Raw genomic sequence first — 17879 nt, 5'->3', positions numbered from 1 at the left:
GCGGGCCTCTGTGTGAAGGCCCTTCCCATTGGTGCGCAGTCCAAAGGGCCGTATAAACTTCTTCGCGATTGCACGGATTTAGGGACGTTCAGTGGCGCCGCGACGCTCCTTGGTTTGACTTTTGTTTTTCCGTTGAGTTCCGTGACTCGGAGTTTTAGTGTGTCGTGAGTATAGAGTTTCGGGTTTGGGGTGAAGGGGTTAGGTAAGAGGCCTTGGGAAGAAAATCTGGTGAGGGAGAAGTAACTGCGGAAGCAGTGCGGAGGGGAGGGACGTGAGCCTGAATGTGGTGTCCGTGGAGGGGCTGGGGACCGGAGGAGGGAAGCTCGAATGTGCAAAGGGAGAGACCTCAGGAGTGCTGGAGGGTTGGGACCTGGAGCAGTGAGGGAGTCGAGAATGGGATGAAGTGGAAAAAGGAGTACAGGATTCGGACGCCCTGGAGATGGGTTCCGGTGTACGCTCACCCCACGCTGGTCTAGCTCTCAGTTTCCTCATTTGTAAAATAAGGGATAATGAAAATACTTAACAGTTGTTGGGATAATAAAATAAATTTCACACATTTGTCACATGGCTAAAAGAAAAAAATTCAAAGTGCTACACAAATGTTAATTGTTAGTAGACAAGCTATAAGAATATATCTAAGCAAGGATATTGGAGGTGCAGAGACGCTAGCTGAAACCCGTTAATTTACCTATAAACAAAGGCATAGTTCCTTTGGAAGAGGCAATGAAGAGTAAGACGCGGTTTGTATCTGTAGGGAACACACGCTAGCATGGGAGAAACCATAGCAATAAAGCACTCTAATATGTTGACTTGTAGAGAATTTCAAAGGCAGTTCTTTTGCAGTTAGATCATTTTTGCTAAATCATTTTGGATGGGGAGACTCAGGAAAGAGAAAAAGGAGGTGGTATTTAAGATGAGTTTTCATGTACAGACTAGATTTTGTTAAGTGAAATTATGAGGGTTGTGGAGGGAGTTCCAGCTAGAGGGAAGCTCATGAGCAAAGGTATGGAGGCAGGGAACTTATCTATCTGGAAACGGTACATTTAGCAGAGTAGAGGGAAATAAGGCAGGAAAGTTAGGTTTGGCCCTTATGTAGAAAGCCATGAATTCTAGGCTAACAAATTGGATTTAATGCTTAGGCTATGAGGTGCTACTGATGTATTTTATTAAAGAAAATGGTCCAGCAGAGGCAAGGAGTAGGTATAACCGTTAAGGTGTTGTAGTGTTATGGGTAAGAAGTATTGAGACTCTGAATTAGCATGGTCATTGTGGAGATAAAATATACAAGATATTCATATGGTTAGACAGGACGTTCAGGAGAATGAGTGATCAGATGATGGATTTAAGTTGCCAACTCCCGGTTGCTTGGAAACGCTGAATTAGTAACTAAAATAGGAAAGTCAGAAGGGGCATGTTTGGATAAAAAGATGATGTGTTAGGTTTAGGAAATGTTAGCTTTGAGATGCTAAAAAAAAAATACCTAACTTGAATGATTTCTTTTTTAAGTTAAACGTTTCAAATGCCAGTGGAACTATAGGTGAAAATGTCCAGTACATCTTTGTTTATTCAAATTAAGAGGTTGAAAGAGATGTCGTTTATTTATTCAACATGTAATTGTTACTTACTGTATGCCATGTAGTGTTTTAGATGACAGAGTTAATAATAAAAACAGGAGGAATAAAGATGTTCCCAAAGAAATGGTTAGAGGAAATGATAAAGAAAGTTGAAGACAGAACCTTTGAACCAAGGGAGTAAAATTGTCCATAATAATAATGGTCCACGTTTACTGGGTGCTTATACATGGGTCAGACGCTGTCACTCGGCCCTATATTCATTATGTCATTTAATCCGTACACCAACCTATGACATAGAAGTAACTGAAATTTAGAGAGGATAACTTGCCTGAGGTACACAGCTAATAAGAGGCAGGGCTTTGACTCAAACCCAAGTCTGATATCAGAGCCCACATTCTCAACTACAAAGCAATATTTATTTTTATTTTTTATTTTTCCAGGTAAGATCTCACTCTGTCACCTAGGCTGGAAAGCAGTGGGGCAATCTCAGCTCACTGCAGCCTCTGCCTCCCAAGCTCAAGCAATCCTCCTGCCTCAGCCTCCTGAATAGCTGGGACTACAGGCACACGCCACCACTCCCAGCTAATTCTGTAATTTTTGTAGAGACACGGTTTCACCATGTTGCCCAGGCTGGTCTCAAACTCCTGACCTCCAGCAGTCCATTCACTTTGGCCTCCCAAAGTGCTGGCATTACAGGCATGAGCCACTGTACCTGGCCTATTTTAATTTTTTTTTGAGACAGGGTCTTGCTCTATTGTCCAGGCTAGAGTGCAGTGGCACGATCACTGCTCACTACAGCCTTGAACCCCCAGGCTGAAGTGATCCTCGCACCAAGCAGGTGGGACTACAGTGCCACTGTACCCAGCTAATTTTTAAAATTTTGGTAGAGACGGGGTCTTGCCATGGCCTGGCCATGCCAAGGCCCAGCCCCAAAGCGATATATTTTTAAAAGGTAGTTGGCACTACCAGACACAGTGGCTCACGCCTGTAATCCCAACACTGGGAGGCAGAGGTGGGTGGATCATCTGAGGTCAGGAGTTCGAGACCAGCCTGGCCAACATGGCAAAACCCTGTCTTTACTAAAAATACAAAAAAAAATTAGCCAGCCACAGTGGCAGGTGCTTGTAATCCCAGCCACTGGGGAGGCTGAGTCAGGAGAATCACTTGAACCCAGGAGGTGGAGGTTGCAGTGAGCCAAGATCATGCCACTGCACTCCAGCTTGGGCTGAACAGAGTGAGACTCTGTCTCAAAAAATAAATAAATAAATAGGTAGTTGGCACCATCTAATTAAGAATACAAGTGAAGGAGTAACTATTGGACGGAGGAGGATAGAAACAGAAAAGAGCAATTGAATTTATTAATTTGGATGTCTGCTGACCAATAAGAGCTTGGTTAGATGTCATAGTAGAAGCCCGAGGCCTGGCTCAGTGGCTCATGCCTGTAATCTCAGCACTTTGGAAGGCTGAGGGAGGAGGATTGTTTGAGTCCAGGAGTTCAAGGCCAGCCTGGGCAACATAGCAAGGCCCTGTCTTGCAGCCAGAGAGGTGAGTGTAGACCACTTTTTGTAGACATGTGCAACAGTGACAGTCACTATGAAGGAGAAGTGGAATTGCAGGTTGTCAGAAGTGTCTTTCAAAGCTTCAAATTACTTTTTTTTTTTTTTTTTTTGAGATGGAGTTTCGCTTTCGTTGCCCAGGCTGGAGTGCAATGGTGCAATCTTGGCTCACCACAACCTCCGCCTCCTGGGTTCAAGCGATTCTCCTGCCTCAGTCTCCTGAGTAGGTGGGATTACAGGGATGCACCACCATGCCCAGCTAATTTTGTATTTTTAGTAGAGACAGGGTTCCTCCATGTTGGTCAGGCTGGTCTTGAACTCCTGACCTCAGGTGATCTGCCCACCTCGGCCTCCCAAAGTGCTGGGATTACAGGCATGAGACACTGTGCCCAGCTGCTTCAAATTACTCTTAATTTCACTTGAAACAGTGAAGTTTAACTTTAAGTTGTCACCCATATCCATACAATGGAATTTTATTCAGCCACAAAAAGGGATGAATACTGATACATGGTACCACATAGTTGAACCTTGAAAACATTATGCTCAGTGAAAGAAACCAGTCACAAAAGACCATATACTATGTGATTCCATTTATAGGAAAGTCCAGAATAGGGAAATCTATAGAGACAGTAGGTTAGTGGTTGCTTAGGACTAGGAGACAGGGATAATAGCTGAAGGACACAGGGTTTTTTCTTGAAGTGATGAAACTTCTAAAATGGCCTCTGGTGATAGGTACACATATCTGTGAATATGCTAAAAATCATTGAATTGTACACATTGAATGAATTTAATGGTATATACAAATTACATTCCATAAAGCTATTTTTTTTAAAAAGTGTTACCCGTAATCCTACCATGCCAATCCAATAACTTTATTTTCTAGGTTATTTGGACAAGAGGCAAACTGACCCAATTTGGAGAAGTATTTTGGAAAGAGGTGAGTTTGGAGGAGGAGAGTAATCTTTTAAAGGAGAGAATTAGAAGAAGAAAGATGGCATATTTGAAGGGTTGGCTGTAGAAGAAGGCAAATCAGATGAGAGAAGCAGAAACAGATTTTTAAATCTAGATTGAATAGACTGGCCAGCAGAAGAAAAGGATGTTCAACAGTCTTTCAAATTCATATTGAGAGTTATATATATATATAGAGATATATACACACTTACTATGAGCCAGGCACTGTTTATGTTACTAGGGATACAGCAGTGAACACAATAGATAAAAACCCACTGCCCTTAGTGAGTTTGCATATTCCAGTGTGCAGAGACAGACATTAACATTAAATATTAGATGGTTATAAGTGTTCCACTTTTTTTTTTTTTTTTTTTTTTTTTTTTGAGAGAGGGTCTCACTCTGTCACCCCAGCTGGACTGCAGTGGCATGATCATGGCTCACTGCAGCCTTGACCTCCCGGTGCAGGCGATCCTCTTACCTCAGCCGCCTGTTTAACTAGGACTACAGACATGTGCCACCACATCTGGCTAATTTTTTGTAGAGACAGGGTTTTGCCATGTTGCCCAGGCTGGTCTCAAACTCCTGGACTCAAGCAATCTATCTGCCTTGGCCTCCCAAATTGCTGAGATTACAGGCGTGAGCCACTTCAACTAGCCAAGGTTATAAGTGTTAATGGAGAAAAGTAAAACAGAGAAGAGGGATGAGGTTGGTAGAGTGGTCAGGGAAGACTTCATCAAGAAAGTAACATTTTAGCCCTGAAGGAGGAGAGGGAGTGAGCCACATAGATAAATGGGGAAAGAACATCATAGCAAAGAGAACTACAGGTACAGGGACTCTGAAGTAGAAGTGTGCCTGGCACGTTTGAAGAACAGCAAAGAGGCCAGTGTTTTTGCAGCAGTGAACAAGGATAAGAGTAGTAGGTGAGGTCACAGAAGTAATGAGGTTGGCCAGATCATACAGGACCTTGTAGGCAATTTTAAAGACCTTGACCCTCTGAGTAAGATGAAAAGTCATTGGAGGCTTTTGGGCAGAGAAGTTTTGTGTTTTGACATACATATATTAATGTGTTGAGAATCACTGGAAAGGATAAGGTTAAAAATGGAACGGGGGGCCAGGCGCAGTGACTCACGCCTGTAATCCCAGCACTTTGGGAGGCCAAGGCAGGTGGATCACCTGATGTCAGGAGTTCAAGACCAGCCTGGCCAACATGGTGAAACCCCATCTCTACTAAAAATACAAAAATTAGCCAGGCTTGGTGGTGTGTGCCTATAATCCCAGCCACTCGGGAGGCTGAGGCAGGAGAATCACTTGAACTCGGGAGGCGGAGGTTGCAGTGAGCCAAGATTGCACCATTGCACTCCAGCCTGGATGACAGAGCAAGACTTTGTCTCCACAAAAAAAAAAAAAAAAAAAAAAAGTGGAACAGGGAGACCAGTTAAGAGACCCTTGTAGTCATCTGGGCAAGAGATAACAGTGGGTTGGAAGCCAAGTGCAGTGACTCATGCCTATAATCCTATTACTTGTGTGGCTGAGGGGAGAGGATTGATTGAAGCCAGGAGTTTGAGACAAGCGTAGGCAACAAAGCGAGACCCTGTATCTAAAAAAAACAAAAGCGTGGCCGGGGGCGGTGGCTCAAGCCTGTAATCCCAGCACTTTGGGAGGCTGAGGCGGGCGGATCACGAGGTCAGGAGATCAAGACCATCCTGGCTAACACGGTGAAACCCCGTCTCTACTAAAAAAATACAAAAAATTAGCCAAACGTGGTGGCGGGCGCCTGTAGTCCCAGCTACTCGGGAGGCTGAGGCAGGAGAATGGCGTGAACCCGGGAGGCGGAGCTTGCAGTGAGCCGAGATCATGCCACTGCACTCCAGCCTGGGCGACAGAGCGAGACTCCGTCTCAAAAAAAACAAAAACAAAAAAAACAAAAGCAAAAACAGTGGGCTGGACCAGGGCAATGAGGGCATAGGTGATAAGTAGTTGTCAGATTCTAGATATTTTGATGAGCTAGCCAGCGGGATTTGCTAGTGGGTTGTGTGTGGCATGTAAGACAAAGACAGGAGTAAAATTTCTCCAACCAAGTTTGTTTGTTTGTCATAAACAACTAGCAGCATAGAATTAGTATTTACTGGAATGTAGAACTCTGAGAGAAGAGCAGGTTTTTGTGGTGGGAGGTATGTATCAGGAGCTCAGTTTTACACTTGGCGAGCTTGGGAGACCTGCTGGACATCCACATGGAGGGACGGAGTAGGCAGTTAGATGTGTGAGTCTAGAGCGGAGGGCAGAGTAAGGACTGAGGCATCAGTTTGAAAACTACTAATGTGTACATGCTATTTAAAACTGTGAGACTTCAGGAGATCACCAAGGCAATGAGTAATGACCAGTAAGAAAAGGGGACAACCAGGAAGAGGTGTCGTGGAAGCCAAACAAAGAAAGCTTTGAAGGAGTCAGGGAGAGAGGCACTGTGGGGTTCTGAGCAGGAAAATGGTATATGGAAGTAACAGTGGTGATTCTCTCTTTTCATACTTTCACACAAAATTCTTTCCCAAAGGACTGAAGAATTTTTTATTTTTTTTATTATTTATTTATTTATTTATTTATTTTTTTGAGATGGAGTCTCGCTCTGTCGCCCAGGCTGGAGTGCAGTGGCGCAATCTCGGCTCACTGCAAGCTCCACCTCCCGGGTTCACGCCATTCTCCTGCCTCAGCCTCCCGAGTAGCTGGGACTATGGGCGCCCGCCACCACGCTTGGCTAATTTTTTGTATTTTTAGTAGAGATGGGGTTTCACCGTGTTATCCAGGATAGTCTCAATCTCCTGACCTTGTGATCCACCCACCTCGGCCTCCCAAAGTGCTGGGGATTACAGGCGTGAGCCACCGCACCCAGCCTCAGGACTGAAGATTTTAAGCAGATTATGCCAGGTAGAAGGACATAACAGAACATCATGTGACTTGCTCAGAATCAGTGGATTGACAGAGCATGCTTGATAAGAAAGCTTTCACCAAAGCAATAAAAAAGTCAGCCTCTCTCCCTCTCTCCTTCTGACTCTGTCAATCATATAACATGGTAAGGCATTCCCTTTCCAGCCATGAGGTTTATCTTCATGAAAATTTCTATAATAAGGTTGCTTAAAGTACAGGAGCTCAAGATCTTGCGTTACCAATTGAAATGGAGATTATGAAGAGCCTTTTAAAGTTTATAAGTAATTTTTTTTCTTTTGCTTAAGATAATAGAGAAAGCACATGAGATAAAGATAGCATCAGTGGCTTTGTATTCATTTTAAATTTGATATAGTGGGTACTCTGCCTTAATTTCCATTTACTACTTCTGTTTTTGGAGAGGGGAGTGGGAGCAGGGGAAGTCAATATGTTGGTGAGGCTGGCTTTGAACTCCTGGGCTCAGACGATCCTCCCTCCTCAGCCTCCTGAGTAGCAGGGACTATAGGTGTGGGCCACTGCACCTCGCTCTATGTACTGTTTATTGCTTATTAGAGTTTTCTGCATCTCCTCCTCCTATAACTTCAAGGAAAAGATTGTAGATTTGTTTTTCTGTTGTTGCAGATAACAAGGAGACCTTTCTACTTTGTGTGCTTATCCATTTAAATATTCAATGCCATTCTGATTTTTATTTGAAAATAATTATGAGGAGTACCTTTTGAAAATTCAAAAGGCATGAATTTCAGGATTTTGGAGATACTTTAAAGAATACTACATTTTAGCCCGGGCGTGGTGGCTCACGCCTATAATCCCAGCACTTTGGGAGGCCGAGGCAGGTGGATCACAAGGTCAGGAGTTCGAGACCAGCCTGGCCAATATGGTGAAACCCTGTCTCTACTAAAAATACAAAAATTAGCCAGGCATGGTGGCGCACACGTGTAGTCCCAGCTACTTGGAAGGCTGAGGCAGGAGAATCGCTTGAACCCAGAAGGCGGAGGTTGCAGTGAGCTGAGATCACGCCACTGCATTCCAGCCTGGGGAACAGAGTGAGACTCTGTCTCAAAAAAAAAAATAAAAACAAAAAAACAAAACTATATTTTAAAACATCAAGTTCTTTCCAAAAAGCAAATATGATGATGTTGAAGAGGGAACCAGTCTATGCATCCTGTACTATTTTTATTTTTCTATTCTTGACCCCTAATTATGAATTTTTGTGTATTTGATAGGTGTGAAAAAGACAGCATGAACTTTACCCCAACAGACACCCCTGCCTGCAGAAAGTAAGACATTTGCTTATTTTCAAGTTGTTAAGAAATCAAGACTTGTATAGCCTTAGTCTAAGTTAGCATAGGAACTGGAAAAGTACTGGAAACATATTTCCTAAAGTTGTTTTTTTTTTTTTGAGACAGAGTTTCACTCTGTGCCCAGGATGGAGTGCAGTGGTGCAATCACAGCTCATTGCAGCCTTGACCTCCTGCACTCAAGCAGCCCTCCCGCCTCAGCCTCCCAAAGTGCTGAGATTACAGGCATAAGCCACTGTGCCCAGCCTGAGACAACCCCTTTAGAAAATATGAAATATTGGCCGGGCACGGTGGCTCACGCCTGTAATCCCAGCACTTTGGGAGGCCGAGGTGGGCAGCCTGGCCAACATGGTGAAACCCCATCTCTACTAAAAAAAAAAAAAAAAAAAAAAAAAATTAACTAGGCATGGTGGTGAGTGCCTGTAATCTCAGCTACTTGGGAGGCTGAGGCAGGAGAATTGCTTGAACCTGGGTGGTGGAGGTTGCAGTGAGCTGAGATCATGCCACTGCACTCCAGCCTGGGCAACAGAGCAAGACTCCATCTTAAAAAAAAAAAAGAAAGAAATGTTAAGTAAAATAGTATTTCTCTCACAAGTTTTTAATGATTGGGAAAATGTTTAAGTTTTTCTTCATGCTAGTTGACAAATTTTAATATCTCTGCATGTTTATTTATTAGAAGTGACCACATATTATTAACTATAACTCAGAGCTTCTGGTATAGTTTCTCCACTGTGCTGTCTATTATGTTATAAATTGCAGACAACCAAATTGGATTTATTTTCACAGAAGGGTTTCTCTTCTTCTGTACTATTTTTGTTTTGTTTTTTTGTTTTTTGAGACGGAGTTTTGCTCTTGTTGCCCAGGCTAGAGTGCAATGGTGCGATCTTGGCTCACTGCAACGTCCGCCTCCCAGGTTCAAGTGATTCTCCTGCCTCAGCCTCCCGAGTAGCTGGGATTATAGGCATGTGCCACCACGCCTGGCTAATTTTTGCATTTTTAGTAGAGACGGGGTTTCTCCGTGTTGGTCAGCTATTCTTGAACTTCCGATCTCAGGTGATCTGCCCGCCTTGGTCTCCCAAAGTGCTGGGATTACAGGCATGAGCCACTGCACCCGGCCTGTACTATTTGTTTTCCAACTTTCATTATTTTAGCTCAAGTCTTGTTTGCTAGAAGCAAATAAACAAAAACTTCATGTTCACCTTTTTTTTTTTGAGATGGAGTTTTGCTGTTGTTTTCCAGGCTGGAGTGTAATGGCGCAGTCTTGGCTTACTGCAACCTCCATCTCCCAGGTTCATGCAGTTTTCCTGCCTCAGCCTCCCGAGCAGCTGGGATTATAGGCATGTGCCACCACACCTGGCTAATTTTGTATTTTTAGTAGAGATAGGGTTTCACCATGCTGGCCAGGCTAGTTTTGAACTCTTGACATCAGGTGATCCACCCACCTCAGGTGATCCACCCACCTCAGCCTCCCAAAGTGGTAGGATTATAGACATGAGCCACTACGCCCAGCCATGTCCAGCCTTTGATCAGAGTCTTTTTGCCATTTATAACATTTAGTTCTAATCTGTGCAATTCAAATGTCTCAGATGCTAGAGATTAGCATCTGATATGTTTGTTCCAATTGCAATATGTCTTTTTTTTTTTTTTTTTTTGAGACATAGTTTCACTATCGTTGCCCAAGCTGGAGTGTAATAGCGCGATCTCTACTCACTGCAACCTCTGCCTCCGGGGTTCAAGCGATTCTCCTGCCTCGGCCTCCTGGGTAGCTGGGATTACAGATGCTCGCCACTACGCCCAGCTAATTTTTATATTTTTGGTAGAGACTAGGTTTCGCTATGTTGGCCAGGCCGGTCTTGAACTCCTGACCTCAACTAATCTGCCCGCCTTGGCCTCCCAAAGTGTTGGGATTATAGGCATGAGCCACTGCACCCGGCCTGCAATATGTCTTATAGTACTACATTTTCTAATTGTTACTACATGGTCTCCCTTAGTTTATATTCTGTTTTTTTAAATTATCTTTTTAGTCTCTATTGGATTTTATTTTTACTTCTTTAGAGACAAGGTGTTGCTATGTGGCCCAGGCTGGACTGGAACTCCTAGGCTCAAGCAATCCTTCCACCTCAGCCCCCTGAGTAGCTGGGACTGCTCAGCTACTCAGCTGTGCCACCATTCCTGGCTCTAACATGTATTTTGAATCCAGCTTTAAACCGTTAGTACTTGGAAGATAATTAATAAAATTATTTACTATCCTGTAATATCAAACTTTCAATTTTTTTTTTTTTGAGACAGAGTCTCGCTCTGTCGCCAGGTTGGAGTGCAGTGGCACGATCTCGGCTCACTGCAACCTCTGCCTCCCGGGTTCAAGCAATTCTCCTGCCTCAGCCTCCAGAGTAGCTGGAACTACAGGCTCACACTGCCACACCCGGCTAATTTTTTATTTTTGTATTTTGGTAGAGACGGGGTTTCACCACGTTGCCCAGGCTGGTCTCGAACTCCTGAGCATAGGCAATCTGCCTGCCTTGGCCTCCCAAAGTGCTAGGATTACAGGTGTGAGCCACCGCGCCCGGCCAAGATTTTTTTTTTTTTTTTTTTTTTTTTTTTAATTAAGACAGGGTTTCGCTATATTGCCCAGGCTGGTCTTGAACCCCTGGGCTCAAGTGATTCTCCCACCTTGGCCTCCGAAAGTGCTGGGATTACAGGCATGAGCCACTATGCCTGTCCAAACTTCCAAATTTATGAGCACCTTAATTATAAGCACTTTGGGAACACAAAACCCCCTTTTATTTAGAAAGTTATAACTCATAAACTTTCACAGAGTGTAATGAATCTATCATTTCTAATTTCACATAGGCGAACAGTCGTCTCCAAACGTGGTGTTGCCATCAGTGGTCCCACCAAGAGGAGGGGAATGGCAGATTCACTGGAGTCAACCCCCTTGCCTTCCCTCGAAGATCGTCTGGCCAAACTCTGTCCTTCTAAGGAGCTCCTGGAATATTATCAAAAGAAGATGGCTGAGTGTGAGGCAGAAAATGAGGACTTGTTGAAGAAACTGGAACTCTACAGAGAAGCTTGTGAAGGACAGGTAAAGAGACGATGCATGCTGTTTTAGAAGTCTGATGAAGTCTTCATTAATTAGAGATGCTCTACAAGTGCCAGTTTATATCATAAGCAGATGTTTTATAAAAATACTCCTTTTTTATTCCCCAGCCTGGCTACTGCCCCTTCAGGCCCTCCTTGGATCATAACCCCCAAAACTGCCCTTTCTCTCAAATCTTAAATTCTGACATCTCTGTATCTCTTACACCTAGCTCTTTCATCTCCTTATACCTGAGTAGTCCTTCTTTGTTACCTCCGTAGCTTCCTGACTTTTCAGTTTTCTAAGTGCTGTATATAGCTCTGATATCAAGTCCTTCAAACCTAAACCCCATGATGCTTCACTTGAGTAGTAACTGCAGTGCCTGCAAATGACCCCTTGCTCAATTATTCTTTTGCTCCACCCGCATAGCAAAAACTGAGCTGTGGCATCATCCAGTTCTCTGCCACATATTCTCCTATAGCAGGATTTCTTAACCTCGGCATTATTGACGTTTTGGGCTGGATGATTCTTTGTTGTGAGGGGTTGTCCTGTGCATGATAGGATGTTTAGCAGCATCCCTGGCCTCTACCCACCGGATGCCAGTAACACAACACCCCCAGCTGTGACAATCAAGAATGTCTCCAGACATTGCCAGATGTTTCTGGAATGGGTGTATGTATGTACAGTCACTCCTGATTGAGAACACTATTGTAGAAAGGTCACAAATCAGTATAGAATGAATCGATGGTAAACAAATTCAGCTGTACCCTCAACCACTATACAGCAGTCGTCTTACCTGTCCATACTGGGTTTCCTCTCCTTCCACATCTGTGCCATACCCTCACCTCCAGCCTGCAACCCCTTCTTAGCCCTCCTCTCTCAACATCTTTTCTGCTCATCTACACAGTTACTCCATCCATATCTATCTCCTTCTTCCTTCCTTTCTTTTTTCTTTGGTTGCTTTTCTTTTTCTTGTTTTTTTTTTTTGAAAGGGAGTCTTGCTCTGTCACCCAGGCTGGAGCGCAGTGGTGCGATCTCGGCTCACTGCAAGCTCCACCTCCGGGTTCACGCCATTCTCCTGCCTCAGCCTCCCGAGTAGCTGGGACTACAGGAGCCTGCCACCATGCCCGGCTAATTTTTTGTATTTTTATTTTTTTATTTTTATTTTTATTTTATTTTATTTTATTATTATTTTTTTTTTGAGACAGAGTCTCGATCTGTCACCCAGGCTGGAGTGCAGTGGTGCGATCTTGGCTCACTGCAAGCTCCGCCTCCTGGGTTCACGCCATTCTCCCGCCTCAGCCTTCAGAGTAGCTGGGACTACAGGTGCCCACCACCGCACCCGGCCAATTTTTTGTATTTTTAGTAGAGGCAGGGTTTCACAGTGTTGCCCAGGCTGGTCTCAAACACCTGAGTTCAGGCAACCTGCCCGCCTCGGCCTTCCAAAGTGCTGGGATTACAGGCGTGAGCCACCGCGCCCGGCTGGGAAATGTCTTGACTGCAGTTTCATCTTGGCCCTTGCCACACCACTAAAACCGTGCCTTCTGTGGTCTCCAAGTACCTCTTTGCCAAACTTTTCTCTTTTTGCCCTTTGCAGTGTTTGTCACTTTTGACCTCTCTTCTTCTAAAATTTTCTTCCTTTCTTGATTTCCTTTTTTTTTTTTTTTTTTTTTGAGATGGAGTCTCGCCCTGTCGCCCAGGCTGGAGTGCAATGGCATGATCTCAACTCACTGCAACCCCTGTCTCCCGGGTTCAAACGATTCTCCTACCTCAGCCTCCCAAATAGCTGGGATTGTAGGTGCCCGCCACCACACCTAACTAATTTTTGTATTTTTAGTAAAGACGGAGTTTCACCATGTTGGCCAAGCTCATCTCAAACTCCTGACCTTGTGATCCGCCTGCCTCGGCCTCCTAAAGTGCTGGGATTACAGGCGTGAGCCCGGCCTCCCTTCTTGATTTCTGTGTCATTTTTCTTTCCCAATTTCTATCTAACGTCTCTGATCAGCTCATTTCAGTGTCCATAACAACTCTCTTCCTTACTCTTAAATGTCAAAGTTCTTCCAGACTCTACTATAAATGATCTCGTTTTATCCTTGTTTTACACTACTACATATGTGATGATGACTGTTAAATAACTAACGCTGACTACTTTTCTCCTGAGGCTCCTTTCTCTACCCTCCCTTCCCCACCCGCACATGTACTGCCACCATTTCGCCTCCCTCTATTCCTCATGCCTTAACTTTTTCTTTCTTCTTTGTCTTGGTAAATGGCATCATTGCCTATAGTTCTTTCGATCCCCCTACACTGGATCATTTGGCAAGTCCTGTTGATTCTGCTTCCTAAATATTACTCAGTCCATTCCCACACCCACATCACTTTTGCCACGATGCTCACGCAGACCCTTGAGTTGCATCTAAACTATGACAGTATCCTCCTTGCCAGTACCTGCCTCTGGTCTCCCTTTTTTTTTTTTTTTTTTTGAGACGGAGTCTCGCTCTGTCACCCAGGCTGGAGTGTAGTGGCGCGATCTCGGCTCACTGCAAGCTCCGCCTCCTGGGTTCACGCCATTCTCCTGCCTCAGCCTCTCCGAGTAGCTGGGACTACAGGCGCCCGCCACCACGCCCGGCTAATTTTTTGTATTTTTAGTAGAGACGGGGTTTCATCGTGGTCTCGATCTCCTGACCTTGTGATCTGCCCACCTCTGCCTCCCAAAGTGCTGGGATTACAAGCTTGAGCCACCGCGCCTGGCCTCCCTCTGGTCTCTTACATCCGCAGTTGGCCTCACACTTTTCACTCTAGCAGTACTGAAATATTTGTACTTGTCCAAATTGATTAGGCTTTTGTTTTTTGGAGGTTTACTTGTCATTTTTATCACATTATGTATGTATACAATGAATTACAGGGTAATTTGTTCCATTTGGGCTCCTGAATAGCTTCAGGGATGGGAGCTGGTTGCCAGATGACAGTGATGCAGCGTCTCTAAATACATTTACTGGGACACTGTGTGAGGCACCATGCCCAGCCTAATTTTTTTTGTAGATTCTACAAAAAAAGTGTTTCCAACCTTTTGAGTTCCACTGTGGACTTGTGTGCTGTCCCTTTCTCTGAATCAGTTGTTAATATTTATTTGTCATTTTTATCACATTATGTATGTATCTGTAGACCTCTGGGTTTTTTGTTTTTTGTTTTTTTGAGTCAGGGTCTTGCCCTGTTGCCCAGGCTGGAGTGCAGTGGTGTGATCATAGCTCACTGCAGCCTCAACGTCCTGGACTCAAGCAATCCTCCTGCCTCAGCCTCCCAAGTAGCTGGGACTACAGGCATGTATCACCGTGCCCAGCTAATTTTTTATTTTTTATTTTATTTTATTTTATTTTGAGATGAAGTCTTGCTCTTTCACCCAGGCTGGAGTGCAGTGGTGCGATCTCGGCTCACTACAACCTCCACCTCCCAGGTTCATGTGATTTTCCTGCCTCAGCCTCCTGAGTAGCTGAGATTATGGGCGCCCACCACCACGCCTGGCTAATTTTTGTACTTTTACTAGGGACTGGGTTTCACCATGTTGGCCAGGGTGGTCTTGAACACCTGACCTTAGATGACCCGCCTGGCTCGGCCTCCCAAGGTGCTGAGATTACAGGTGTGAGCCACTGCACCCTGCCCAATTTTTTATTTTTTGTAAAGACAGAATCTCGCTCTGTTCTCTAGGATGGTCTTGAACTCCTGGGCTCAAGCCATCCTCCCACCTTAACCTCCCAAAGTGTTGGGATTACAGGTGTGAGTCACTGCACCCAGCCTTTATGAAATTATTTTTAATGACTTTGCCCAATTTTAAGTGTTCAGTTGAGTAGTGTTAAGTGTTTATGTGTGTGTGTGTGTGTGTATATATATATATATATATATATATATATATATATGTTTTTTTTTTTTTTTTTTTTTTGCGGCAGTCTGGCACTGTCACCCAGGCTAGAGTGCAGTGGTGCGATCTCAGCTCACTGCAACCTTCTCCTCCTGGGTTTAAGCGATTCTCCTGCCTCAGCCTCCCAAGTAGCTGGGATTACAGGGTGCGCCACCACACCCAGCTAATTTTTTTTTTTTTTTTGAGACGGAGTCTCGCTCTGTCACCCAGGCTGGAGTGCAGTGGCACGATCTTGGCTCACTGCAAGCTCCGCCTCCCGGGTTCACGCCATTCTCCTGCCTCAGCGTCTCCGAGTAGCTGGGACTACAGGCGCCCGCCAGCATGCCCGGCTAATTTTTTGTATTTTTAGTAGAGTCAGGGTTTCACCGTGGTCTCGATCTCCTGACCTTGTGATCCACCTGCCTCGGCCTCCCAAAGTGCTGGGATTACAAGCGTGAGCCACCGCGCCCGGCCTAATTTTTGTTTTTTTAGTAGAGATGGGGTTTTGCCATGTTGGTCAGGCTGGTCTTGAACTCGTGGCCTCAAGTGATCTGCCATGCCTGGCGTGTTAAGTATATTCACATTGTTGTGTGACTGATCTCTAGAACGTTTTCGTTTTACAAAACCAAAACTCCATTCCATTAAACAGATCATTTCTCCCCACACTCCCTGTAACCACTATTTTACTTGCTATTTCTATGAATTAGAAATAGAGTAGGATTTGGCAGGCATGGTGGCTCGTGCCTGTAATCCCAGCACTTTGGGATGCCGAGGCGGGTGGATCACCTGAGGTCAGGAGTTTGAGACCAGCCTGCCCAACATGGCGAAACCCCGTCTCTGCTAAAAATACAAAAATTAGCCGGGCATGGGGCATGCACCTATGATCTCAGCTACTCGGGAGGCTGAGGCACAAGAATCACCTAGAAGGTGGAGGTTGCAGTGAGCCGAGATCGTGCCACTGCACTACAGCCTGGGCAACAGAGCAAGACTTGGTCTCAATAAATAAATAAACAAACAAAAAAACTCCAGCCTATACATGCCTATTGCTGTCATTTGAATTCTGTATTGGCAAAATTATTTACTTTGGAATATTTCTACATGAGTAGACTCCTCCCCATCCAGTGAGAGATACTCCATTGAAACCCAGTGTCTTTCAACTATCTTATTGTGTTTTTTTTGCAGCATAAACTTGAATGTGATTTGCAGCAGAGGGAGGAAGAGATTGCTGAATTGCAGAAAGCTCTAAGTGATATGCAGGTCTGCCTCTTCCAGGAACGGGAACATGTTTTACGCCTCTACTCAGAAAATGACCGACTGAGAATCAGGTACCAAATAGGAGCAGGGAAATGTTGGAGTTTAACTTTAAATTACATTCATTCATTCATTCATTTAGAGGCAGTATCACTCTATTGCCCAGGCTGGAGTACAATGGCGCTATCTCGGCTCACTGCAGCCTCCACCTCCTGGTTCAAGCGATTCTCATGCCTCAGCCTCTCCAATAGCTGGGACCACAGGTGTGCACTACAATGCCTAGCTCATTTTTGTATTTTTAGTGGAGATGGGTTTTTGCCCTGTCAGCCACGCTGGTCTCGAACTCTTGGCCTCAAGTGATCCGCCCACCTCAGCCTCCTGAAGTGTTGGGATTACAAGCGTGAGCCACCATGCCCAGCCCTTTAAATTACTTTTAAAAAGATAACATTTCTCCACATTAATTCTCTTAGGTTGTATTCCCTAGGAAATGGGCTCTGAGATGGAGATTTGCCTTCAGGGTAGTTACTGGAGAAGCTCTCTGGAATAATAGCTATGAGCAGATTTGGGCAGAGGTAGAATACGAACGGATACTGTGGTAACAGAAGCCTTAGCCAGCCCCATAGGGAGCACTAAGGATAGGGTGGTCTTTCGGCAGCAAAGGACTCAGACTTTTGTGTCCCCACATTGACCAGTCATAGGACGCAGGCTGTCCCCAGGAAGGGGATGTAAACTCGGGAGAAGAAGCCCCCTTCAGCCAAGTGTAATTTTTAGAGAAGAACTGAGCTCCTGGGAGATATGGTCATGAGGGGGAGTCTGAGCCGTACACTACATGTTCCATTACAGTGCACTTCTGTGTGTGTGTGCCGGGAGTGGGAGGGTAAAATACACACAGCAAGAAGTTTACCATTTTAGCCATCTGAAGTGTACGGTTCAGTGGCATTAAGTATATTCACATTGTTGCACAACTGTCACCACCATTGAACTCTAGAACATTTTCATACTCCTAAACTGAAATTGTATACTCATTAAACAGTAACTCCCACATCCCTGTTACCCCAGTTCCTGGAACACACCCTTCTACTTTTCGTCTCTATGAATCTATTTTAGGTACCTCATGTAAGTGGAATCATACAATATTTGTTATGCTTATTTCACTTAGCCTGATGTCTTCAGGGTTCATCCATGTTGTAGCATGTGTCAGAATTTTCTTCCTTTTTAAGACTGAACAATATTCCATTATATGTGTACCACATTTTGTTTATCCATTCATCCACCAATGGATCTCAGCTCACTGTAACCTCCGCCTTCCAAACTGAAGCTGTCCACCCACCTCAGCCTCCTGAG

At 44.6% G+C, this 17879-nt stretch overlaps 1 protein-coding gene across 5 annotated transcripts in view; it reads left to right on the top strand.

The window, feature by feature from the left end:
• The first annotated feature begins 10 nt into the window (after positions 1 to 10).
• CCDC77 (coiled-coil domain containing 77) overlaps positions 11 to 17879 on the top strand; it is a 41837-nt gene continuing 23968 nt past the window's right edge. The window contains exons 1-5 of one of the 5 annotated variants that reach the window (XM_055281198.2): positions 11 to 164; positions 4014 to 4067; positions 8242 to 8295; positions 11167 to 11398; positions 16467 to 16609. In XM_055281198.2, the coding sequence (XP_055137173.2) occupies positions 8258 to 8295; positions 11167 to 11398; positions 16467 to 16609 (413 nt within the window). In that variant the 5' untranslated portion in view covers positions 11 to 164; positions 4014 to 4067; positions 8242 to 8257. The remainder of the gene's footprint in view (positions 165 to 4013; positions 4068 to 8241; positions 8296 to 11166; positions 11399 to 16466; positions 16610 to 17879) is intronic. The other 4 variants (XM_063639902.1, XM_063639906.1, XM_063639905.1 and 1 more) reach the window with 4 other exon arrangements.

The sequence above is a fragment of the Symphalangus syndactylus genome, chromosome 5 (genome assembly GCF_028878055.3).
Source record: "Symphalangus syndactylus isolate Jambi chromosome 5, NHGRI_mSymSyn1-v2.1_pri, whole genome shotgun sequence".
Lineage (NCBI taxonomy): Eukaryota > Metazoa > Chordata > Mammalia > Primates > Hylobatidae > Symphalangus > Symphalangus syndactylus.
Note: the sequence above shows the minus strand (reverse complement) of the source record. Positions and strands in the feature narration are given on the sequence as shown.